Source organism: Petromyzon marinus, chromosome 11 (assembly GCF_048934315.1).
Source record: "Petromyzon marinus isolate PM22_M1 ecotype Great Lakes invasive population chromosome 11, UKy_Petmar_22M1.pri1.0, whole genome shotgun sequence".
Taxonomy (NCBI): Eukaryota; Metazoa; Chordata; class Hyperoartia; order Petromyzontiformes; family Petromyzontidae; genus Petromyzon; species Petromyzon marinus.
The window spans coordinates 3,386,490-3,412,982 of record NC_133677.1 but is presented as its reverse complement, the minus strand read 5'-3'; the positions used below and the strand labels follow the sequence as shown (position 1 = coordinate 3,412,982).

At 48.4% G+C, this 26,493-nt stretch overlaps 2 protein-coding genes across 18 annotated transcripts in view; one reads left to right on the top strand and one right to left on the bottom strand.

Moving 5' to 3' along the window:
- LOC116941337 (uncharacterized) overlaps positions 1 to 6,319 on the top strand; it is a 17,915-nt gene extending 11,596 nt beyond the window's left edge. Inside the window, exons 7-10 of the mRNA XM_076066285.1 lie at positions 843 to 988; positions 2,157 to 2,311; positions 4,240 to 4,381; positions 5,772 to 6,319. Of these exons, the coding sequence (XP_075922400.1) occupies positions 843 to 988; positions 2,157 to 2,311; positions 4,240 to 4,381; positions 5,772 to 5,959 (631 nt within the window). The 3' untranslated portion in view covers positions 5,960 to 6,319. The remainder of the gene's footprint in view (positions 1 to 842; positions 989 to 2,156; positions 2,312 to 4,239; positions 4,382 to 5,771) is intronic.
- Positions 3,716 to 26,493, bottom strand: TDRD1 (tudor domain containing 1). 17 transcript variants are annotated; one of them, XM_076066286.1, is made up of 23 exons: positions 25,944 to 26,493; positions 24,756 to 24,797; positions 24,216 to 24,383; positions 23,421 to 23,517; positions 22,617 to 22,708; positions 22,067 to 22,193; positions 21,454 to 21,506; positions 19,979 to 20,036; positions 19,688 to 19,786; positions 19,241 to 19,429; positions 18,705 to 18,848; positions 17,643 to 17,808; positions 16,793 to 16,864; positions 15,834 to 16,070; positions 14,996 to 15,100; positions 14,011 to 14,181; positions 12,747 to 12,992; positions 11,764 to 11,883; positions 10,946 to 11,059; positions 10,152 to 10,352; positions 8,905 to 9,324; positions 8,669 to 8,799; positions 3,716 to 8,471 (listed from the first exon to the last, which is right to left on the bottom strand). In XM_076066286.1, exons 2-23 carry the CDS (start codon positions 24,779 to 24,781, stop codon positions 8,322 to 8,324), a joined length of 3,186 nt encoding a protein of 1,061 aa, XP_075922401.1. In that variant the 5' UTR covers positions 24,782 to 24,797; positions 25,944 to 26,493; the 3' UTR covers positions 3,716 to 8,321. The 17 variants fall into 17 exon arrangements, with proteins under 17 accessions (XP_075922401.1, XP_075922406.1, XP_075922405.1 ...); XM_076066291.1 differs by having other exon boundaries at positions 8,684 to 8,799; XM_076066290.1 differs by having other exon boundaries at positions 8,669 to 8,787.

Genomic DNA, 26,493 nt, shown 5'->3' with positions numbered 1-26,493 from the left:
TTTCCATTTTCACTTGACCAAAGCACCAATCCACATCCATGTGCAGTTGCTACTCAATTTATATCGACAGCATAGACAGAAACCAAATCAGCTGCAACGTATCCGATCCCAGCAGAAGCTAAGCAGAATTGAGCCTGGAAAGTGTCTGGATGAGTGGCCCACCGTGCGCGAATATGGTTTGTTTGTAGGTTGCTGAAGGGGGCGACATCATTAGCGGGAAGCGATGCAGAAAAATCCATCGTACGCCCCAACGCACGCGCTCTCCGGCCCCATTGACCCGGCGTGCTAAAGTGTGGTCGAATAACCCCCGGCCCTCATCCAGCAGTGGATTTCATGTTGTGCCCGTCCACCAAAGTTAAATGTACTTCCAGTGGAAGTACACGTGGAGCACCGCCGCGTGGTTCCGGGTCGTATCTCGACCGACCTGCCCACCTTGACCTGCCGACTTGGGTGCAGCGGATCGACAATCGAGGCGCTGCACAAACGTGCGCAAGGTGCACCGCATGAGCCACGTTTGTGGGAATGTCTCGCTCGCCCCGGTTCCGCTAGGAACGCTCCGTCAGTCGAGGTTTTTATGGCTCGTCTGAAAACTAATTTATTTTCTCTTGCGTATATATCCGTCTGTGCAGGCGTTGTTCTCCTCTTAGTTTTCACGTTAGGGTTTTTGTTTTTTACCGGGATTGTGTTGTAAAGCGCTGTGCGAGGCACTGCGTGACCGGCGCTAGAGTTTCACTCACTCACTTCACTGTCATGTATCGCATTGTTGCATCGGGTCCCCATTACCACGGTGTCCTTGGGTGACCTCGGTGATAACCTCTGAACGCAAACGCGCCGTGGGGCAGATGCTTGCACCTGGAGAAGGAGCCGCCGGCACGAGAGGACGTCCTGCGCTTTGCGACGCGTCTGGCGTCCAGCGCGGTGGCCCGGAACCCGCGCACGATGCTCGTCTGCGGGTACCGTGCGCCGGGCGACGAGAAGCTCTGTCTGGGTGAGGTCGCTGTCTGGGTGAGGTCGCTGTCTGGGTGAGGTCGCTGTCTGGGTGAGGTCGCTGTCTGGGTGATGTCGCTGTCTGGGTGAGGTCGCTGTCTGGGTGATGTCGCTGTCTGGGTGAGGTCACCGCCATCGGGGCGTTGACCGGATGAGCGCCCCAGGGCTTTCCCGGCTCTCCGCCATCGCCCCTCGTTATCGCCTCTTTAAATTATCAGGCTGCTTTAAAAAATGTGTTAACACTTATATGGGACTTTCGTTTTCTATGGAAAAAAGAACGGATAATAATACCTTGTAACATGACAACAAATGTAATGTTAATAGCTTCAAAAAGTCAAAGAGTCTCCACTTGTTCGCGATCATTGTCAACACGTGCTGGAATCTTCTCCAGGTGGTCTCCAGAGCCCGGAGGCAGCAGCACATTCCTTTTGGTATTGTTGCAAATTCTCAGAAGTGTTAAAACATTTTTGAAGCACTCTGTAATGCATCTGTAAGAAGAGCACCCAACCTCCACCGCTCCCCACGAAGCGAATCTAGAAACCTCCTTGGAGGGGAGGGTAAAGGCGGATTAAGCTCTGAAATGTCAAGCTTTTAAAGTTCAAGTTTATTTTGTTCGGCCAGGTGAGAGCTCAAAAGAGACTAGGATGAGTCTCGTTTGCAAGAATCACCTGGAGCATTAATCTGCCAGTACGGGGCGATGATTGCTATATATGGTGCCGAGTGCCCATTGAGTAATTTAACAGCAACATAGATTCATGCAAATTTTCAACTTTTATAAACATTCATACAAAAAAATCCCATAATTGTCTGCGGCCTTCAATTAAAAATGTGCTTTTGATCCATCAGGTTATTTGCTTTCCAAATCAATAATTTGACGTTGTCAAGCAGAATTTGTTTAAGCAAGCAAACTCTGGACCAGTTTCAACATTTTGAGTATTATCAGCAGTCAGGCGTGTTAAATATATACTGCTGGTTTACCAGATGTTATTGACAAGGGTACGTATTCCGTAACGTACTAACTTGCACATTCACCTCAATTGACCCTCCTATACAGTTTTCGCTTATAAGTTCGCAAAGTTTCAGTCAACGTCGACGCCGCTGCCAAATAAAGTCTCGCAGCCGCTCCGCTGTCGTTGACGCGAATTCCTCCTCCCGGCCCTCGGGGCCAGCGTTGGCCGAGGCCGTGGGCTGCCGAGCGGCCATGGCGATGGAAAACTACGACACGTTGCAGCTGCTGGGCACGGGGCGAGCGCGGGACCTCGCCACCCTGGACTGGCACGCCACGCGCCTCCACGCGCTCGCCATCACTCAGCTCAGCTTCAAGGTCCGTCATCCCCCACCCTTCATCCCCCCCACCCCTCATCCCCCCACCCCCCCCCCAAAACCCTTTTCCCTCCCCACCGCCCCCCCGTAAAACAAACCCCCATTGGTCAGCATCCTCCAAAACGAGTCACTATTCGTCCCCCGGGTAAAGATCTTGTGGCGTGTTTCAATATCGGGGTTTTTTGGAGTGTTGGCGGGGTTGCCGGCAAATGGAACCAGGCTGCAGGAAAATTTTTACATAAACTCAAAATAATTATGGCATGAGAAAAAAGGGCCCTTCAAGAGTTGTCGTTGATTGATTTTGTCCGTAAAGGAACACGAGCATCGTGCTCAAACTTAACTTTCTTACCGTCTCTCGAAACAAGTTTTCATGAAACCACCTCGTGAACAACAAAAAACGAAACCGGTTGGGTTTTTTTTTAACGGAGCCAAACGAAATTGCGGCGTTCAAAACACTCGAATGAGGGCGCCTATTTCGGCAACGCTGTTTACTTTGAAACCGTTATACAACGAGCGCTGTGCTTTTGGTTGGGATCCAGTCACGGGGACTTTGCTTTTCGTCCGCTCTAATAAATCAACTCGCTGCACACACGAGGAGTTAAGAAAACGTGAAAGTGTTTTACCGAGCTACATTTCTCGAATACTGTAATTTTCGCAACCGCCGCAGACACAATCGAGCGTTCAAACACCGAACTCAAAAGCCAACGCCGCCCTCTTAAGCAACCGTTCTAATTTTACTCTCTGGACACTTTGTTTTTATTTAATGAATTAATATTCGATACGTTTGAGACCCATTAGCCAATTCTACGAGTCAACCGCATGTTGTGTGCCACACTATTAGGTTACCCACCGGGCAGCCTGGCATGAGTTATAGGTCCCTTGCGCTGTGATTTGGCGCAAAAAAAACAAAAACGGTAAGAGGGCATGTTATACACGTTATACACATGTGACTGCATTTGGTGGACGTAACTTTTGCGGCCGGGACGAATACCAGTGCAAGGATGCTGCACTCTGACTCAAGCGCGTGTGTACGGTCAACCTCATGGATCTTAGCACGAACATTACTACGCCTGGTACATCCCAAATGAATTACCTCCACTCAGTCGAAACATTACTTGGGCTGGGTGGATCCGCCGATGTTTCAATTCCACCCGCATGAATGTCCTCTTTCAAAATAATGTGTTTCATGAGTTAAGTCACACGGGGAGAATTTGCCCAAATCCCAGAGCCCTCTCGCCTCATTGAATCGTAGCGGGATTCTTGCCAGTTCACCCTGGTCAACACGACACGTTTCAATTTGTAAGACCGGCAATAGACGTTATATTTAAAATATATGCATGTATGTAGAAAAAACACAATCTCAGCTAAACACCTCATACGGAAGTCTGCACATGTTAAAGGACAGTAACTTCAACACCAGAATCTTTATTTAGACTGCAGGGGGAATCCGATTATATGAAGCTATTTTTCACAGATTTCCAGAAGGGGCGGGTCAGCAAGTTACAACAATGCCAAAAGAAACATAGCAGTGCTAAATACCTGATAACACCACGCTGGGTTTTAAACTTCAATAGTTACTTCACGATTAACACAAGACCACAGTGATGTAAGGACAGGTTTTTTTTTAACCAACGCTTTTTGTGAGAGGCTCCGTTGCACGGTACATCACTCTAACTCAGCGTTCTTCATTGGAAGGCACACGGTCCACTGGCAGGCCTTTGGCGCGGCCCTACAACAAGACACGAATGTGAAAACACCCCGTGAAGGCGGTGTGGCGGGATTCACACCGATGTCTCATCGGCGAAAGTGGTCCCCTTCTGAATATTAGCGAACAACGCTGCTCTAAATCGAGTGGCTCATGGGTGTGTGAACTTCGAAGAGAGTGGCACCCAAGTGCTAGGGGGTAACGGCTCCTTCTCTCCTTCTCAGGGGCTGAGCGCCCACTTGCGGAGGTTCTCTACCCAGTACGACTACCTCCTCGCCTTCAAACCCATGGCGCAGTGGGACTGCAAGGGACACTCTCGCCTCTCCGACATCCAGCCGCACATCGCACAGAACGTCATCATCTACGGTTAGACGATTGCGTAGTTTGGAGAGTTTAATTCATGGGTCTCCATGCCAATACACTAATCGTTTTTTACTTCAAAATAATCTCATTTTCCAGCTTCCTATAGGTTTTTTTGCCTTCGTGTTAAACATGTTTCACCTTTTTTTAATTTAAAGCTTTCGTGACTGCAGGAATTCATATTCTTGGTTCTTTCGGTAAAGTCACGTAGAAGGGAAACAATAAAATAATAAAAACATAAAACAAATACATTTTTATTATTTTGTTTCCCTTCTACGTGACTTGACCGAAAGAACCAAGATTATATTTTGATTTAAAGCTTTCGTGACTGCAGTAATTCATATTCTTAGTTTTTTCGGTAAAGTCACGTTGAAAAGAAACAACAAAATATATATAAAACAATAAAAAATTCTCACGACGTTTCGACCATAACTCAAACGGTCATCATCAGGTGTGTTGGTTTGCATAATTTTTGTATTGTTTTATATATATTTTGTTGTTTCTCTTCAACGTGACTTTACCGGAAAAAACTAAGAAAACCAAGATTATGTTTCACCTTGCAATCTTCACGGGCACGTCGATGTTCGTTAAGGGGTTTTTTTTCCCCCACAAATCAACTGTGAATACACCCAACAATGTGCAATGCTACTGCGTCTCCAAAAAACAATTTATTACGTCCCGTCAAAACACTTTTGTATGCAAGCCTCCCTGCGTCGTGAAGATTACAAGGTGTGCGTTTTGATCATACCTCACCAAGCTGGTCTTGCGGGTTGATGAACATGGGGTGCCCGGGAACGTTTCAGATATCACTCGATATTAGCGCCATGGCCAAGAATACAACTCAGGCCATCGGGTTTGTGGAGCAGCGTGTGAAAAAAACACTCCTCTGCATTAACCACACGTACTCGTGGTAAAACGTGCAAGCATGCTCCGACAACGTATGCATTGTCTTTGAAACCTATTGGCCTACACCAGAGACAAACTTGGCTCACCAGTGTTATATCTACATGTATCTACATATAACAGCTGTAAGTGCTCAAATACGTGCATTGTCTTTGTACCGTTCGCCTTTTGGCGTTCTCTGGCCTGACACTGGTGAGACAAGGCCATGAAGAAGGCTGTCTCTGGTGTAGGTCCGTTTCAAAGACAAGGCCATATTGTCAGAGCACGTTATTTTGCATGTTTTTGCCACGTGTAGTTAATGCAGACTTTAATCCTTGCAAAAGCTGTATCAATTTGGTGTTTGAACAGCTTTACACCTGTTTTATTGCCAGAAAGGGTAAAAACCCCGTTATTTTTCATTATATTTGATACTGGCAAAAGATCCCATAAAAGACACTCCTCCTCCTCTGCCCATCCACCCCAACCCACCCCATGGCGTCCACCGCACACTCAGGCGTGCCCTTCGTGGACCACAGCAGCCGCTCGGAGCTCAAGAGGTTCGTCCAATGGCTGAGGCCACGGAGCCTGGTCCCCGTGGCACCGGCGACGGCCCGCAGGAGCGCTGCCGCCTCGGAGGCCATCCTGCGAAAGTGGCTCTCCGACATCGGAACGTTTCCCGCTCGCCCGACATCGAACCCCTGAGAGGGGACGGCGGTCTGCGAGACAAGGCGCCCTTCTCTCTCTCGCTTTGTCTTGTGCTTGTTTCTGTATCTTTCCGGCTTTCGATTTGAATTGTTTTGTTTGAGATGGCCACACTCACGCGCACTGGCCGAATAACTTTTGTGGTGCTTAACGACAAAAAAGAAACGTGGGTGAGAGTGGGCCCCAGTAACGGGCATCAGTTGTGAATGATAGAATGGCACGTTCAGTTTAATAAGGAATCAAAATGTCCAATTAGGTTTTCACTCCACTTCACACTTGCCGTAGAAAAAAATGTCAATCTCACGTCTTTTTAGTTGACAACAATAATGCTCGCTGCAAATAAAATGTTTTGACATATCACCCTGTTGACATTAGCTTTCGAGACAACTATAATGATGACTTAAATTAAGTGTCCAAATACAAAGCCATCTCCAGCTGCGGTACCGAGACACTACATAATATACAGAGTAAAGGGCACACTAATTAAATTAAATGCGAAAAGCAAAAGAGGGAAATGAGTAAATTGAGCCAGTTCCATGACAGGCCGTGGCCAGGCTGACACAACCACCGCAATTGGTAATTGCATTGAATTATTAAATTGTGGATTAATGCAGCAAGGGGGTCATGGTTTGTATGCAGGAAGGAGGCGAGTCAACTGGGAAAGTTAATTATTTGGGCACTAGTCGACGAGAGGAAGAGGGTCCCCTACGTCCGAACCTACCGAGGGCGAGAGATGAGCGGTGAGAACAGCGAAAGGGGAGAGAATTCCAGACGACAGTGACACAAAACGAGAAGTGGCCTCTTAAGTTTGGGGGGTTGATTTTGTGTTTCACAAAGACGCAAAGGCTACTCACAGCATCGATATTTTTTTCGCGGGTGATCGATATGATTAAATAGCAGTGAGCAAGGGCCGGATGCGGTTCTTTTGAAAAAAGGGAGTCTGATCACGGATATCAACGTAACAATGTGCCTAAATAAGAACACACTTGACATGTATCAATAACATTTTAACGAAAGGAAACGTCTGAGAAGCTCACAAAGGACGGCTAGGGATGTACGCGAAGGATCACATTTATAGGAAGTACGCATTGACTTTACCGAAATAACCAAGAATATGAACACAAATCACTCATCGTACTAAAAGGGGCATGGGCAGGCCACACTGCTACAAGGGGAGAGAGAAGACTGCAGATGGAATGGCAGCCAAAGGAGAGAACACACCCAGCAGGAAAACCATCGCAGAGATTAAGCCATACGATGGGTTAATGGAAGGGAATGCAATGGATTGTTGCATCGCAGCACTGGCGGGGGATGCCAACAGCACGGGTAGCCCTTCATCCAACAGTACCTAGTAAACGGCAGATAGCGATAATAAAACCTCTTATGCACCTGTCTGGTGTATTGTCACATTCAGAGAGTCCAGCATAATGGATTTGTACTTAGCTGCTCGTTACCGGCGTGTGAATGGACCTCAGGTCGCACATTCAGTCCTCAAGCAGGAATGAATGCAGGACGATTGTACACTGCTGTCCATTGCTAATGGCCAGGGAGGTTGCTACCGCATTGACAAATGACAGCACATTCACATCTGCGACTACAGCACCCTCTAGTGGCAACAACAAAAGTGTTTAGCAGCAAAGCACGCCATCAAGACGAAACACTTCTTGAACGTCTTCACGCGATCGCGATGCTGTGTGGGGCAAGCAAGACGGCCCCCGTCAGGTTAAATAAATACAAAGGCAATAACTTTTTTGAACGAGTCAACGCAAATGTATTTTTTTTTACATTTCTGCTTGGCATCGTGCAACTGGACGGCAGATACGCAGGCAGAGGAAACAATGTAAATGGTGACAATACGAGACACCGGCAGGTAAAACCTACGATTTAGATTCCCTTCAACGTGACTTTTTTGTTTCCCTTCAACGTGACTTTACCGAAAGAACCAAGAATATGAATCACTGCAGTCACGAAAGCTTTAAATAAAAATTTAAGATTCTAATCTTTGACGAAACCGCTTACACGTGTCGCCTTGACCATCTGCCGCGTTGTTGGAATGGTCCTTCAACTTTCGGGCGAGAGGAAACAATAACTGGGATGTTAAACACTTGCACACAAACTCATTTGCCGAATCCTGCTTTGGTAAGAATAGTCACCAAATAATAATTTGTTCCCATCATATGTTTTAACAGTGACATAAGGCCCATTTTATTTGAAGTCTCGCACAAGGCAACCCATGTCTCATCCTTGGAATATCATCTCGTATTTCAAGTGCCATTGTTAAGTTCGCAGAATAACTCTCTGCAACAAGTTCAAAAACACGGGCACAAACAAAATGTTAACTGTTAACGATCGACAACAATCACTACTCATGGGCCTCCTCATCCAAGGCTCGCTGGATGAGCTTGACAACGCGTTCAAGTTTCCTCTTCGCTTCCACCAGCAGCTCCAACATATTCACGGCCTCCGTCACCTCGGTGAGAATCTCGGACAGGACCCCTTGAAGTAGGGTCGGCTGGCACAGAAGGTTCCAAACGCAGGTCAAAGGGGTCATGCACAGAAATAACTTAAGGAAAATGTTACCCGTAAAAGAAAAGTTCAAACGCAGTTAAAGCGTACAAATTTTTGATGGAAATCGTGAAAATTAAGCAATTATCAAACTGTTATGTGCGGTCGGTCAAGTGAATAGTCACGCCAGGTCAAAGTACCCACATTGTCTAGCCTCACCGGGTCATTAACGACAAATTCCTCAGGGACGACAGGGGCTTCAACCGAGGGATCGTCCGCACCTCTCGACTTCCATTCACCCAAAGCCAGCGCCACCGCCGCACCTACGAGATGCACTGCCGTCGCATTAAACGCAACGCGCGACGACACACTTTCAATTCACGAACAATCATCCGAACGTGGTGCAAGACACGGCATGGCTCGGCGCACGCAAGGGCAACCTTCAGCGACGGCGCCGGGTAGTTGCCGGTTGCACGCATCGGTGGGCGGAACGCCGGGGAGACGATCGTCCAGCGTCGTGATGGTCTCGACCGAGCTGCCATCGCTGACGGAGTTCGACCCGCACCGGACGCCGCACACCCGGACCGTGGACTCTCGATCCTCCGGCACGTCGCCAGGCCCGACCGCCAGCGTGGCTAGGCCCACGAGCGCCAGCTGGTGGGCCACGGACCTGTAAGCGTCGGGCGCCGCCTGGCTCGAGTTCTCCTGCTGCGCCGCCGGAGTGTCCTGCAGGTCCACGGGGACTGAGTCTCCGCACCGCGGCGCCATCACAGTGGCACGCAGGCACCGGTCGGACACGAGGTTGAGCAGCGCCTCCGTGGACTCCGGCGACCAAGAGTCAGAGTCGACGGGCAGCACGCCTCCACGCGCAAAGACGGGTAAATGTATCGAGGAAAAAAAACATCAGGTTAGACGGGCTACTGTGGTAAGTTTTTCCTTCCCCCCGCACCTCCTATTAGCACGGTTGGCTACGTACGGTGCGAAAGAGGTTCAACACACACATTCATTGTTGTGCCATTTCGAGCTCCTTTTTGCTCTGGACAAACATTTCCTAATGTCGATTTAAAGCTTTCGTGACTGCAATGATTCATCTTCTTTGTTTCTTTCGGTAAAGTCACGTAGAATGAGAATAAAATAATAAATTGATAAAATAAAATAACACAATAATATACACTCCAGCGCTGTCCTACCAGACAGTCTCGCCCCCTTCACCTGATGAAGGCCGCTTGTGTTGTGGCCGAAACGTCGTGAGAATATTATTGTGTTATTTTATTTTATCAATTTATTATTTTAGTCTCATTCTACGTGACTTTACCGAAAGAACCAAAGAAGATTTCCTAATGTGTTTTGAGAATTACCACATTCAAGCGCTCGATACATTTAAAATCCCCCGAATCGTTTTGGTGCTGTAATTATTAAACCCTGAGAGAAGCAGTGCACAGCAAGGTCACACTGTGGCCGAGCACACATTTACAAAACACGTAAATTGGGAACATCACAATATCATTTCAATGGGAATTCTTCGTGGCAAAATAAATCAGATGAACAAGCAATATTTACACACGACACCAGGTACTCATTTGAAGCCGAGTCGACCAAGGGGAAGCGCAGGACCGGTTCAGATAATCGTCACACAAGTACACGCGCGCGCGGACGCACACGTGTATGTGCACGCGCGTGTGTGTACTTGCTGGCGTTCTGTGGCGGTGCCCACCCGCCAGGCTGCAGCGGAAGGCCATGAAGGGGCAGCGCAGCAGGTGGCCGTCCCCGTCGAGGGGCCTCAGGTCCTGCACGCCCACCTCCTCGCTGTTGCCAAAGTCGGGGTACTCGACGCGCACGAGCTCCCCGACGCAGGCCAGCACGCGTGCGCGGTACCAGCTCCCGTTGCCTGAGGGGCACGGACGTCGGCGAGCATTCACAAAGACAACCGAGTGAACGGTCGGTCGGATGATGTGAACAACAGAGAGATGAGTGTGCGGGGGGGGGCGGGGCGGAGGGGGTTGGTTGGTCGTTCCAGCGAGGGAGCTAGCAAGGTGGACAGACGCTTGAGTGGGCGAGCGAGCGTCCAGTCAAATGATCGAGCAAGCGAGAGAGCGGTCAGTAAAACGACAGAAACGGGTGAGTGTATGAATAGTCCGTCAGATGTTTGAGTGAGCGATCAAGCAGTCAGTTGGACACTTGAGCGAGTGTATGGTCGGTTAAACACTTGAGCGAGCCAGAGAGCGTGCGGTCACTCAAGCGAGCAAGAGAGCAAGCAAACGGTCATTCAGACATTTGGGCGAGCCGTCAATTCACTGATTGGTCACGTGAGGTCAAAGTTCCACATTGCCGAGCCTCACTGGGTCGTTGTGGACCACAAGAGACGTTTGCGGCGAGCGAGCGAGCAGTCGCTCAGATTTTTTTGAGCAATCGAGTGATTGATCCAGTCAGCTGTTTGAGTGAAAGTGCGAGTGGTGAAGAGTGTGAGGCAGCGGCGCTTACTGCTGTAGCGCGCGCAGCACAGCTGCCCCGGCTTGGGATGGAAGTCTGGCTGTGGCTTCGTGCGGTCGCAATATGAGGCCACCTCCACCAGCACCTCCTGGAGAGCCTGGATTTCTGCGCCACCACATACATCGGGGAAGGCCCCCACACGGCGGAGATGAAACGACGTTCATCCTTTTGATTTAAAGCTTTCGTGACTGCAGAGATTTATATTCTTGGTTCTTTCGGTAAAGTCACGAAGGGAAACAATAAAATAATAAAAATATTAAACAATAAAATTCTCACGACGTTTCGACTGCAACACAAGCAATCATCATCAGGTGTGAAAACCACAACAAGAAAATTTGAAAAAAGTGGCGGTGTGAAAACCACTTTTTTATTTGAAAAAACCGCCACTTTTTTCAAATTTTCTTGCTGTGGTTTTCACACCTGATGATGATTGCTTGTGTTGCAGTCGAAACGTCGTGAGAATTTTATTATTTTATATTTGTATTATTTTATTGTTTCCCTTCTACGTGACTTTACCGAATGAACCAAGAATATGACGTTCATCCTCTCGGGGGTTTAGTTGCCGGGGTCGTACAACACATCAGCGTTCATGTTAAATTAAAGATCGTGCTTGTATGCGCCAGTTAATTTCATTAATATACGGTTTACCACTTGGCATGTGTAATCGTGCATTCCTCTCATTTGTGGGTATTCTCTAAGTACTCCGATTACCTCTAGGCACCTCTTTTCTCTTATACACGTAAGCCAGGCTCTGTCCCGGGGTAGTTCACAAGCATCAGGGACTGCACGGTCAATGGGCCACAACTCACCGTTGTCGACAAGCCGGATGCAATAGAAGTGACCAGGGTGCTGTACATCAGTGACCATGACGGAGAACTGGGCCCCTACAGGAAACTCCATGCTGCCTGCAAAGGTGGGGGAGCTGGCGACTGAGAGGGTGTGCGAGAGGGTGGGCGAGAGGGTGGGCGAGAGGGTGGGCGAGAGGGTGGGTGAGCCGCTTCTGTGAAGGGAAAGAAGAGAAAGTCACAACAGCTTGTTTTGTGCAAAAGCACAAACTTTTATCGTTGTCAGCTTTGGCAGCACCGCAGCACTGTCTCGCGACCCCAAAATCCGAATGTTTGCCTAACCGCCACTTCGCAGCTATCATCTAAGACAGAAACTGAAAAGTGTGCAAACAATTGAGAGATTTATGCTTAGAATTCCAATGAGACACGGAGGAGGAATATGTGAATTAGAGAACATACGCCTGTTAAGAGATATACCAATTGTTGAGAAAAGTAAACAGGCGTGGGCAGGATGATGGCCGGGTGGTGAAGACTTCATGAAGACTTCATGATAAGAGTGGCAGCGAAGAGGGAACAAGCCATGGAGACGGCACAGTAAAATGTTTTCGCGTGCAAGAGGACTCGAAGAGATGCCGATGACCTGGGGAGGCCTTCATCCATCGGTGGATCGATGACTGATGATGGCGAATGTGAAAACTCACCACATGGAAGACCTGGGGTTAATATTAAATTAACTGCGAAGGAACACAAGTGCATACACACCACAGGTGGCCCCACTAAAACTAGACAGCAGAAGTGATATCAGCAACTCCTCCACTGTTAACACTGCAGCATCATGTGGACAAGGAACTCATGATGAATGCTCAGCCATGGGAGTCAACTCTAATTACAATTACAGCGTCATTCGTTGGCTCAAGTAACAATCGCAATCATGTTGCGATTGGAATTCCTTACGAATTACAAATACAAGCACGATCGGGACTCCAGTTCGGCGAACAGGAACTCACAATGAGCAGTAGACGGAGGCGGCGAAATTTCGTCGGGCGCGGGCGATGTGGGCGCAGCCACTCCGTGCTTCACGAGCAACTCGGAGAAGTCGCACTCCGGGTCCTCCGCGGGCCCGAGTTTCACCTCGAGCGTCGACGTGTGCGCGTCGCGCGCCACCACGCGGGCGCGCAGGATCTCGCCGCTCACCAGCCCTGCCAGTAGCCCCGTCGACTCCACGCTCCACGCATCGCACACCGGCCGGACCCCTGCACGGTTGTACAAACACGTGTGTGTATATATGTGTATACGTGTATATATATACACACACACGTTCAGTGCAATATCCTCAATCACAATGAGCGATAAAGCTCTTTTTCACAGATGGTCAGTCGGGGCACGGCGTCAGAAAATTACAACGAAAATTACAAAAACACCACAGGAGTGCAAAGAATAATAAAGGTAAACAAATCACAAAAAAAATTGTAGCTTACCAGGTAAAGCCCACTGAGCTATTAGTTAATTTTTCAGAAGCAACCTGGCCACAAATGAAAGCTCAACGAAGTGGCTAATCACGTGGAAATGTATAGCAGCCAAATACTCTAAACGCGTGTTTCCTCGGGGAGAGATACGTCCGTTACGCGCCGAGTGTCTCTCAATTCCGTGATCTGTGCAAGACACACCCCTGTTCAGCCTTGCCGTCCGATAAAATCTAAAATAAAAAAAATACTGTTTCTTTACCGATTTATTTTTACTACCTATTTTGCTGCTGTTGTTCGTTGCGCAGGCTTGCACTTTATTTAACTTTGCTCAGTCGGTGTGAGCCGCTGAGGGCGTGACGAGTTTCCTTTCTCTCATTCCCGTTGCTCTACGCCCCCTGTACCATCCCCGGTCTGCTGTAATGTGCACAGATGCCTACTTTATTGAAGGCGATATTGGCACGTAAAGATGAATTTATTGACGGATCCATTTACAGGGAAAATTCGAGAGAAAATAAAATCTTGCTTCAAAGCCTCGACATGCTTACCAACAATCTCAATACAATTTATCAAATCGTCTTCTCCTCTGTAAGACACTCTCTCCGTAAGATATGAAACTAATAATGGAAAATCCACATTCCCATGACAATAACCAGTTCCTCCACTAGGCAATAACTCAATTAATTATACTCTCTTGAAAAAAAGAGTATTACTACTCAGTCAGACTTTCATGGACAAATATAAAAATACACAATTATTATCATGAATAAACACGACATTATTATTATTATCATCATGAAACTGGCACCTGACAGGCAGCACCGCAGGGCTTGGGCGGGCAACTTGAGCAGCGCATGTGGGATGGCCCGCAGGCGGGACACCTTTAGGCTCTCGCAGTTGCCAAAGTCCATGTAGCACACTTTCACCGTGTCCTCGCTTGGCACGTCCAGGATCATGGCTCGGTACCACACGTTATCCCCTGGGATTCAACGATCACGAGCGTCGTCATCTCGTCATTGACCCCCCCCACCCACCCCCGCACACCTGCAGCAATCGTCACAACCCGCCTCGGTTATACGAGGCAGCACATTCAAACCTACGCGCCTCAATCAGCCTCAAGGCTTCCGTAAGTCACGTGACTTAGATGCGGCCACTCGAACTCCGAATAACTCCCCTCTCCCCGCCCCCTGTGAAAACAGACGCTGCTCCGTGCAGCTCCCATCTGCTTGGTCCTTCCATCTATCTCCCTCTCTCGTCTCCCCTCTCACCCCCCACGGCTACATTATATTTATGACTCGACTCCCCTTCCCGTGGTGTGCAACGCACAATGCCTTTCATGCCTACGTTTACTTTTAAGTGGTAATGCATTTAAACAAGCACATTTAATGGGTAACATAGCTATTTAGACCTTTCATTATTGAGCTTTATTTCACAACATTTTTTTTATAACAGACGAACAATATATATGAAAATTATTCATCATCATCATAAAGCCATATAGGAAAATTATTAATCATCATCAGCCATGATCAATCCACTGCTGAATCAAGACCTCCACAAGAAGTCGCCATTTCTCAAGGTTCTGCGATGTAACAATCCTTATCGTAGTTTGTTTGTTCTTCCCCCCCACCTCACCTGCGATTATCACAAATGACTACGTACGGTGCGAAAGAAGTTCAACGTACACACATACATCGCGCTATATGGCGCCTCCGGAGGCTGCGATCTTCGCGGACCATACGTCAAGAGGCTACGTGGCAGTGCGTCGCGACCCGCGCTCGCCATGCCGCTACCCGAGTACTGCGCCGAGACGACTTGTCCGACACACGGCGATACCCTGGGAGGCTCCGGCTCGGAACCGAGGCACGCGACCATCGCCATCACCTTGACCAGCTCTTCTAAGGAGGGGGGGGGGGGGAGGGGAAACGGAGGGGAGGGAGCAGGAGGTGCCGCCGCAGGGCACTCGTTATCGTGCAGACTGAAAAAAATAAATGCGAGTTTTGTGCCAATGCACTACCTCCGTTGAGCTTTGGTTTAACTTTTTTATTCATTTTTAAGCCCGAAGCCACTGCTGGACGACTGTCTTCCCACACGGGTTCACCATGCCGACCAGTACGAGTTGGTGCCGGCGCGGGAGTCACCACTGGTTGAGATATCGCTCGCCACCAATGAGTCATAGTGAAATGCGCTAACCACTCCATCACTGCCTTGACCTTACCTCCCATTAATGAGCAGTCACAGCCTTTAGACTATGGAGTAATGTGGTCTGCAGTGCGATACCTCAACCTCCCCCCCCCTCCTGGCTTCACATTGCACTCGGCAAAAAAAACACAAAACAATTATATTATTGGTTCTTTTGGTAAAGTCACGTAGAAGGGAAACAATAAAATAACATTGTTTTATATTTTTATTATTTTATTGTTTCCCTTCTACGTGACTTTACTGAAAGACCCAAGAATATGAATCCCTGCAGTCACAAAAGCTTCATATCAAAGCGGAACAATTAATCACGGTACAGGTGTCAAATATATTCAAAATTGGTATGCGGAGAAACCAAATGATTGGAAAGTCGTAACATGCCTACCGTACAATACTAATACACCGAGGCTACGTGTCCTACACGGATCTCACCAGCAAACTCCGTGCGCTGGCAGTAGAAGAGGCCCGGATTGACAAGGTCTCCGACCACAACGTTGAAGGACTCTCCCACGCAAGGAAGTCTCGCGGCCACTCCCCTTTCTAGCTCCATGCCGGAGCTAACGCCGGCACCAACCCCACTCGCCTCCTCGTCCTCACCAACAGCCCCGGCGTCGGCAGTGGGGCCAGCATCCTGGCCTGGGCCGATTCCCTCGAGAGGGGCCGAGGGAGCTGTGGATGGCGCAACACAGCGTCGTACGTGACGGTGCTCGGTGATTACCGGCAGGGCTGGAGTCTCGCTACTCCGCTGGCTCAATCGGTGGCTGCTTTCTCTCTCTCTCTCTGTGTCAACGGATGAGCAAGTAGCCGCTCCTTTTGAGCATCAATCATTTTATGAGTATAGAGGTGTGCTCCTCCATTGGTTGAATCAGAAATACCCGTGTGTCGATGGCTACGAGAGGGAGCCCTTTGAGTGTCAATCATTTATGGGGAAAGTTCAATTATATCAAAAATGGTTCAATAAGTAGCTGCTTTTTCTGCGTTGATGGATACCAACAGCATGTTTTTAAATCATTAGTTTGAGACTATTTCTCCCAGTGGGCTGAAATATAAGTATCATAGATCATAAATGCTGTGTTTATGACACTATCTCAATTGTTGGCAGTGTATATGGACAGCACGATGATGCTTTGCTGCATTTTCATGGCCAAAAGCGGTAAAAACGAACCCCAGCAAATGTCACCCGCGCAAACTCTACGAGAATTAACGCCAGCATTTATAGAAAACCACAACAGTCACCGGTTTGCAGTGGCGGTGATGAGCCCAGGTAGACTTGCCAACAATGCAATTCTTAGTACACTTCTGATGTGGGTTCTTTATTTACACAAGTTGAGGCCACCAACTCCACTCACAGAACAGACACCGACAAGAAAACGAATCACAAGTATCCTCACCCGCGCTGTAGTTGGTGACGGATTCTGCAACGCAGATCCCTTCCTCCAGCAAAGACTCGCGTAGTGAGCGGCCTGTTGAGTCGAATTTGGACACGGAGCAAAAGAAATGTAAATTAAGTTAGCAGCACGGTTGGCATGGTGACTCGCAACCTGGGGTCCAACGCTTCGAATCATGCATACACGCCTGTCAAGCCCATACGGTCTACCTGCATTGTTGTACAGGGAAATTGAGTTTTCAGGTCCTTAACGGCGTACAGCCGTTTCAATACGGGCAAAAAAAGTGTCTATTTGTTTGCGTTTCTCCCTTGTGATGGGGACTTTGTAGGATGAACGTTGAATTTTATAAGGGCACGGGGTGACCAATAAGGTCTGACTTGGTTGTAATAAGGTAAGGCACTGATAAAGGCGTTGACAGGTATGTGCAGCATATTTGTCAAACTCCCAAACTCTATGGGTCGCGAGGTGGCCCGGACTTGGTCGTGCAACAAGCGGGTTTGCGAACCTGTCCGTGTGGACCTTTTGAGTGTTATCTCCTTGCATGGGTGTTTTTTTTTTTCCGGATACTGCAGTTTCCTCCCACTCAAAACAAACACTCCTCAAAGAACCTGCGTTCAAATCCAGACTTTGGCCACGTGCGATTAAACCGCAATTCATTGGTGGAAAAGGCCGAACATCCCAACGCAGAACCCTCCTAATATCGAGTCCTGCGGCTCAGTGAGGCATTTCAAATTACGACAAAAAATATTGTGCGCAGGCTGCATAGCCGCTTTTGCCTTTCTGAGGGTTGTGACCGAGTGAGCGAGCGAGCTGGCGGCCCCCCCAACCCCCCTACCACCCCCCTCTCTCTCACCGGTGATGGGCATGTCCAGGTCCACCATGTACGTCCTGGTGGGCTCGTCGTACTCCTCCACCCTAAGCACGCACGTCTGGTTCAGCAAAGACACCCGCAGCTGCAGCACGTCATCGCCCCACCCGCCGGAGCGGGGTCGCACCGCAGTCAGGCTGCACTGCAGCGTCTACAGGACACAAGACGCACATACGGGAGCGCATGCTTATACATCCAGCGGCGTTGACCTCGTTAAGGCAAGGCGCCTGGCACCTTGCCCTGTCCCACCGCAGCCTTGCCCTTTTCCGTGTTGCCTCGAGTTTGTATTGTGCTGCTGCGTCCACAGGAGCGCCGGGGGACTTAGGCCACACCCACTCTGCAAGACCACACACCCACCGAGCCGCTGACATGTGAAGGAGACCTCCAGATGCGCCATTCGGTACGTAGAGGACTCTCCGCAAGTTTTCAAAGTCCCTCCAGGCGGTGTGTGTAATCGGTGTTAACGTGTGTGCGTTGCAGTTTGTGTGTGCGAGTGGCGTGTGTGGATCACGTGCACGTGCAGCCCTTTTGTCACTCTGATGCGTGTCATTGAGGATACTTGACCATACTCCGTCATTCCTTTCGGTGCGGGTTGATAAAAAGACTGGCGACACCTACATTGGATCATAGACGTGAAGCACAGCAATGTCTTCTGCTGACATTGTCATCGAGTGAGTACCACGGTGGCGAGATGTTAATCACCTTGCCTGGTATACACGTCATGGGTTTTTGATCCTGGCCCTGACGCCTATATATTTGGAGTTTGCATAGTCTCCCCGTGCTCAAGTGAACATTTCTCCAAGTCCTCCAGTTTTTCCCTCTACATTTAGAATCAACATGCGTTTAAGAGTATTTGGCTTCTATAACTTTCCACATAAGCCACTTTTTTGAGCTTGCATTTGTGGCCAGGTCACTTCTGAAAAAGAGCTATGTAGCTCAGTGGGCCTTACCAGGTGAAATAAAAAAAATGTTTAGTTTAGTGTAACGAATTCACGAATAGGCCCTCGCTCCCCGGTTAAACAAGGGCCGTCGGTCCGCGTGACTCACGTAGGGAGGGTGTTTGCGGAACGCCTCTGGCGGTGGGCGCACGTTCTCAAAGGCCACCTCCTCCCAGCTGCCATAGTCCAGAAAGTAGGCGAGGATGCACCCACGGGCCTCGTCAACCTCCGACACCACCACACGGTACCACACCTGGCAGCACGACACCTCCGATTAGCACGACTGGCTTATGTACGGTGCGAAAGAAGCTGAACACTCATACGTACACACAAACGGCACCCGGAATTCAACCACGGAAAAAAATCCCCTAAACTGAATGCCTCTGAACATCACAGCACCTCTTGCCCAAACTCGTCCTTCAATACCCAATAACACCTTCATGTAGGTGTGCACATGAGCGGCAAAAAAATCGAGTGCATAAAAGGCCTGCTGCAGCGATTCAGAAGCCATCTCCCGCGGCCGTTCTGACTCTACGCACCGGCACTTTACTTACCGGCTGCGACAGCAAGTCACAAATTAATATTTCGTCATCGTCGTGACGGGTACAAACGGATTTCACGGCGGTGCTCGCCATCGGCCCTCACCTGGTCCTGCGAGAAGAGTGCGGCGCACACGTCCCCCTTCCAGGGCCGGTAGCCGGGCCGGGCAGGAGGGCCCCCGACCCCATCGGGGCCCTGGCACAGGGCGAGCAGCTCCCGCAAGCCGGTCTCCGTTCCCGAGGTCAATTGCTGCACGTAGAAGTGCCCGGGATTCTGCCACTCTGTCACCATGCACTGGACACACGTGTTGCGGTACGCGAGACTTGCAGCGAGAATACGGGCTTCACCGAGCGAGCAATGCGAACGGCGCGGTACGATAGCCGGGGGGCGAGTCCTGCCCGCAGTGGCCATGCAGCACACAAACCTTGCTGAATTGGCTGTGTCGGGTGGTGCCAGGTTTAACTAAATGTATATATTTACGCGACCTAACCCAAAAAACTCGGGGTGGCAGCGGTAAGAGGCGCGGCACTGCGAGTGGGAGACAACCAGCACCTGGATGGCTTCTTTGTGCGGGACGAACTGCAGGCCGAGGTCGTCCAACGATATCCCGGGGATGTTCCGCACCGCTGGAGTTGCGGCCGCCATCTGCACCTGCGGGAGGTGGCGGTCAAGCCAACAGAAAAGCGGGAGCAGCAAAAACTAAAAAATATTGTCGGAAATAACGGCAACGTAATGTAGTGTCGCGAGACTGTGAAAGATGGCGACTGTTTGGGGGGGGGGGCCTTCATCTCGCAGTGGATAGAACAATCCTGCTGCTGATTATGATGATGCAGTGTTACTCACGGCTGTTTTGAGCTCCACTTCGGCACCGTATTCTTCCACCAATTTCCCCAACGTACCACTGAAAAGTAAATAATATATAAATCTCTTCATGGCCTTGGCCCACCGTACCTCGCTTCCCTCGTCTTGTTTAATGTCCACTCCCGCCCCGCTCTCAATCTCTCCCACTACTCCTAACCGTCCCCCACTCCTTGTGCACAATCACCGTTTACGCTCCTTTTCCCAACTTGCCCCCTTGCAGTGGAACAAACTTCCCCTCCACATTAAGCGAGCACCCTGCCCGTCTCGTTTCCGCTCCTCCCTCAAGACCACCACCTCTTCTCCCTGGCCCATCCTTCCCTCCATCCCTAGGTACCCCCGTAATTCCCGTACCCACTATCCTGCCTCACCATATCACGTTTAGCTACCTTCATTGTACCACTCGTAACATTTGTAAAAAGCGCCTTGGATAAAAGCGCTCTATAAATGTAAGATATGTACAAGTGGATCACAACTACACAAGGATGCACAAGTTCGTGGCTCATGCTTAGCTGTAAATCTATATATTTTTTTAATTCGTTGCAATTTCTAGATTTTATTTTAATTACGCTATCAAGCTCGTGTCTTAAAACAATGTATCCTTTCGTAACGCTCGCTGAGCAGTGCAGAGCTCCGGTGTGTTCGCAGATATCACAGAACAACATTTGAGATCCCTTCGAGTGACCAGTTTTATCTAAACGCTAAACAGTATCCTTTCCCATATAGAATTGAAGCTTTCATGAGTATAGTATCCTTTCCGACACACCATCCTGCACAGAAATGCCTGTGGCATGACAGTGAAATAAATGATTTATTCTAAGAACTGGAATTCAGCAAACTTAAGGAAATAAAATGTAACTTAATTTATTTAGCGAATGCTTTTCCACGTGACTTTCACGCAGTTAAGAGCACCAGATACACAATGGAATATAAATAAACATACATATGTCGATGTAATACGCTAGTGGACGTCAGCCCACGTAGCCAGAGAGCCACGTGATAGCCTCCTTCTCCAATGCATGCAGGGCAAGCAGTCCGCCCGGCACGCCCTGCCGCACTTCACAGCAGGAAACGGTGTACGCCATTGTAAAATAATGTGATGGGTTTTCTAAATTAATTCATGATTGGGATGTGACCATCAACTTGTTCCATTTCAAGAACCAGTTTAATCACAGGTGGCTGCCTGGAATGGAGCGTAGAACCTCGGGGGTGACAGCTCACACGCTTTCACCCGGCCTGCCCTTGGGAACCAGTCCTAACGTTTTTGGGGATCATGCTTGCAAAAGCCCAGCAATGGCTTGGCTCTGTTCTTCCAATGGTCGTGGAACCCAGCACACAGTTGCAGCATGCTGCCACGCTCCTAGGCGTATACTATCCAATCCCGAGATTATGAGAGTCCTGCTGTGCAGGCATGATTCACAGGTCGCTGACATTATAATAAACAAGCGTTATCTTCTTACCTGCTGGCAATTGATGCCTTCATGGTTTCGTCCTCAAAAATAAATGATTCCTCCTTTGCACAAAAATGTTATCATAAATAAATTATGCAATTGCACTGAACAGCTCAGTAATAAATGTCAAAGAATGTATGCAAAATAATGCACAAGTTGTTCTTTGTATGGCATTGACATCTTTAACTTCAGCTCAATAATAAATGTTAAAGAATGTATGCAAAATAATGCACAAGTTGTTCTTTGTATGGCATTGACATCTTTAACTTTCTATTTTATGCAATTCTCATTCACAGGTCCTCTATCAATCCACTGCTGTATGAAGCCACCCCCCCCCCCCCCCCCCACAATGTTAGCCATGGGAGCTGTGTGACCATCCTGCCCCATGCGCTTGTCAGTCAACGGCAGGGAGGGGCCAAAGGACCAATCAAGATACCACACTGACCGCCGAAGGTATCCACGACAGTTTACCGAAATGAGCCCCACGGGTTTGTAACGCAATGCGCCGACCGCTATGCCACCACTCTTGCTTTCCTCAACTTGCATTCAAGATGCACGCACACAAAAAAACAAGTGTGCAAGCGTGTGTGTGTCAGTGAACCTTTGCATCACCAAGGCTCACCTGCCGCTTGTTGTAGGTGTCATTCTCCCGATAGAACGACACCTGCAGAGTGAATGATCCAATTTGGAAGTGGTTGAATCGGCGGATGGCGTCCATCGCCTCGCTGAGCTTCGAGAACACTACGAACCTAAAGGGACAGCGGCATCACTACAGGCAGGTCACTGCTGTTCCTCAATCAAGGTGGAGACAAATGTTTACTTTATAAAAAAAATAGAGATATTTTGTTTACCATTTTATAAACTCCACAGTTGCTTGGTATGCATAAACCAACATGCTCCAATCATCCTCGCAGAGGCTTTTGGTTAGCCATCGAACAAGGACGGTCACTGCATCGCGTGTTTCTGCGGCTGTCTGGAATGCTCTTCCTTCTGATATAGGAAGCCACTGGAGCTATGCACTTTTAAATCTAGAATTTAAAACTCATTTATTTAGAAATGTTTTTTGTATTTAGTTTGTTGACATTCCCCCCCCCCACCTCCGATGAGGACAGTTGACTACAAACGGTGAGAAAAAAATTCCCAACGTACATATATACATAGATACAACTAACCCGTAAGCTGTGCGAAAAGGTCCATGTTTCTTCCATATCTTTTTCACATAGAGCACATCTCCTGATTGGCTGAAAAGCTTCTTCATAGCCTCCTAAAACAAGGACATTTTATTTTAAAACACGACGGTATGGATGGCCATGCTTTAAAGCACCTGTTTGTCTTTATAAGCGTCTAAATATCAGCTTGGAAGCTGACGGGGTAGCTGTCAGGTTTAAATGAATTTGCAGATGTTCTAATAGGCATTTGTCACTCTGGTTTGTCTCTCCATATTTTGGAGAAGACTGATCTATCAATGAGAAGTCATTTCCAGCAACGCAGCTTCATAGTACTGTTAGATACGGGTCACCCCCCCCCCACCTCCACCCATTTTCATTTTTTTATTTGGGAGGTCTCTTAAAGCAACAGCAAAACCATGTAATGTATTTGCCTGCAATTCGGTGTGGTGAAACTCTTATCTATTCACGTTGGTGTGGAGGATTTCTATTTGCAGATCCTAGTATCAGCATCAATTACTTTCCATGTTATTATCAGGCTTGTTTAGATGGAGTGCTCTTGCCTATAACAATACCATCTGGCAACCCAATGAGATCTATAATTTGAAAACCAGTCCAGAGTTTTTTTTTTTGCTTAAACCAATGCTGCTCGACACGTTTGGAAAACCAATAGATTGGCTAAATAAAAATGTATTTCCATTTGATTTTGAAATACTGGGAAAAATTATGCTTCTTTAGGCTTTTACTCATTGTTGGGAAACAACCTCACTCCCAACTGCCTTGAAGACCACGCAAGACCGAACAACGTACCTCAGTCATTTCCTGCGGAATGCAGTTGACAAAAACTTGCATCGATTTTACTATTCTTGAGTTGGCCGTTCGATCAGGAATTCCATTTTCCGCCATGCTGGTTTTGTCAAGTGTTGGGATGTATAAGATTGGAGAAGAGCCCAAAGCATCATCAACACAAAACACAAAAGGTGATTTAATTAGCACGGTCTTATTTATTAAAGAAAATGTTCTAAATCATTTGTTTTCCTCTTCTACTGACATAGACTCATAAACACAGAAAAAGAATGAGCTACAGCATACTGTCAAAACATGCAGTTGGTTCCCCATAAATTGTTAATAAGCAAACCCCTCAATATTTTACATTACAGAAGGTTCCTCGTCAAACTGAGAGGTTGCCTGGAGATATACAATGTATTTGTGCAGCACAGCAAGTGGGTTTGTGAGCAAATCTGTGCAGTCCTGCAAGTGTTAACCCTCGTAAGCTTGGCTTTTTTCCAGGTGCCCTAGTTTCCTGCCACATACAAACATCCCTTTACGCTGGACTGGCCAAATATTCCAATATCAGGATGCTCTTGAATAAATAGCCTTAGGATTCAGTGAAGCTTTTCTGGATAAACAGAATTCGATACATTTTTACTAACTGATATGATGCAACCACATTGTCGCAGATATCAGCTGTTGGTCTAACCTCTTAACCCCTGACCTCAGAACCTGCACTGTGAGGCCTTTGTTATGGACTCAGCGCAACTATACCCTGCTAACCTGTTCTAGGAAGCCACATTTTAACATAAGGGAACCACAGTGCCCAGGTACCAGCTGTTTGCCGGCTGTGCCCACATCGGTAGTCGGGCTCCCGGTCCTCGGTTGTAGCAGTTGAAGCTAACATTTTTGAAATCTTCTCTCATGGGGTTCCACACATCCAAGTCCTTTTCCCCGACTCCTTCCTCGAATCTGCAAGTACAGCTTGGGCGAGGCCGAGCCCTTACGAGACCAATTCTCAATCGTGCATCCACTCCCTCCCTGTCATCATCATCACCCTCTTATCGTCACCCTCTCATCATCATCACCCTCTCGTCATCATCACCCTCTCAACATCATCACCCTCTCATCATCACTCACTCACTCCCGATATTGTGGTCCAGTCTATGGCTGCTTCTATGTCTCCTCCTTTTCGGTCCCAGTTTCCCATTCCTTTTCCTCTGATTCAAGAGCCGAATGGCTCACAGGGCTATACCAAATAAATGAAACTGAAAACTTTATCTTCCCTCTCACCCTGCTTCTTCTTTCTTTCCATACATCCGCTAGACTCTACCCCCCCCCCCCCCTTCTGACACCGTGGAGTGCGCTGCTCACCCGTTGGAGTTCCCCCGGTCTGCCATTTATTTGCGAGGAAGTCTGAAAGTACAAAAACACCACTTTCTCAACATCGACAGCATGAATAATAAGAGATGCCCACTCTTTGACCGCACGTAACCACCCTGGTCAATGCGGGTTGGTGAAGACGGGGGTGGAGGTGGGTGGGGGGGGGGCACTTGAAACCTTGGGACCAACGTTGGGCCAAACATTGTCCCCAACGTTGGGCCAAACTTTGTCCCCAACGTTGGGCCAAACTTTGTCCCCAACGTTGGGCCAAACATTGTCCCCAACGTTGGGCCAAACATTGTCCCCAACGTTCCATGCTGGGCTGGGGAATCATTGAACGTTAAGAGGTCAGTATAGTACAGTAACAAAAATGTATATTTCTCTAGTGCAATGCGCTGCATCTCTCCGTAGCCTCCGTGGAAAGCCCCACTTTTTTAGTTTAACACCTTTATTGTGCGTGATGGCGGCGGTGGCGGTGGTGGCCCATCCGAGCACTTTCCAGACTCATCTCCGCTTAGCTGGAGATGCGTGGCGCATATCCCGACGATAAGAAGCGGACGCAGCATCTCTTTGCCTGCCGCCTAAGGCCACGGGCGGAACATTATAACGCAGCGGGGCCAAGACACACGAGATTGTCGTTTATTAAACAACATCAAGGATGTACGGACGACACAAGCTGAATTTTAGATTTTTAAAAAATCCAATCACGATTTTTTTTTTGCCTTAAGATAACCTCCCCGGCACGTGGCTTGCAAGAAGACGTTAATGTTCGCGCGTTTAATACGCAGCAACACGACGCTGAAGACATCTGTCGCACAAAACCGCACAAGCAATAAAAAGGCGTAACAATCGCTAACTATCCAGTAGTTTTTGTTGTTGTTGTTTTGTGTGTGAACACTTTCACACAAAGCGAAGTTAAGCGTCAACGTCTGGCGCGACCATTGCCGCCAGAGCGACCCACGTGGTCAGAATGGCACAAATTTACCAATAAGCGATGTTGTATTTTTTAAATGTTCTTTCCTTTAAGCCGTTTTAAATTAAGGTTGTCAAGCTAATACCCCCCCTCCTCCAATTAAATAACAAACAAAAAAGACGCGACACGTGACCGCTGAAGTTAATGGATCAATCTTCCATAGGGGTTGTTGATTTGAGCAAGGTAACTTTAAACACAGCACACACCTGGCGAAGAGAAGCGATGGAAGACAACTCCACAGTGGAGCAGTGCGATAGAAGACGCAAGACAGAGGCACTGTGACGACCTGCAGTGTTGTCCGTGGTTGAGTGAGAAGGGTGAGCTAGTGGTTCTAGTGAGAGGTGACCTGCAGTGCGGTGTGGTGGTTGATTGAGTGGGTAAGTTGATGTGGCACCTGGGTCTGTCCCGAGACCTCCTGTCACTTCACGTGGCCACAGAGTGCACCTTGCCTGGCACAGAGACGCCGTGGTAACGCCACCGTCAGTCGCTCAGTGCCGAATGGCGGCTATTGGTGGTGACGCTGTAGTTGTTGGTGGTTGAGTGAGTGAGGGGCTGGTGTGGTGACCTTGCGGTGTGCTACGAGATTAAACGGCTCAAATGCAGAACACCCGAAGCCCCTTTTAGCGTTTGTAAAGAAAAACAACAAAAAAATGCCAAATTTGTTTTATTGTTAAACCAAAATAATATTGGCAACCCGAGCGCCGTCAATTCCACGTGGATTGGACGGAGCCCACGTGACACTTGGGATGAACCAAC

What these genes read in the sequence shown, in the direction of transcription:
- TDRD1 (XM_076066286.1), bottom strand. Translation starts at nt 24,781, where the DNA reads ATGGCAGACCGGGGGAACTCCAACGG. An exon ending in CGTCACCAACTACAGCGCGG is followed by an intron (nt 16,071 to 16,792) that starts GTGAGGATACTT and finishes CGCCATCCACAG; the next exon opens with CTCCCTCGGCCCCTCTCGAG. An exon ending in CATCCGGCTTGTCGACAACG is followed by an intron (nt 11,060 to 11,763) that starts GTGAGTTGTGGC and finishes GTGGTGGCGCAG; the next exon opens with AAATCCAGGCTCTCCAGGAG.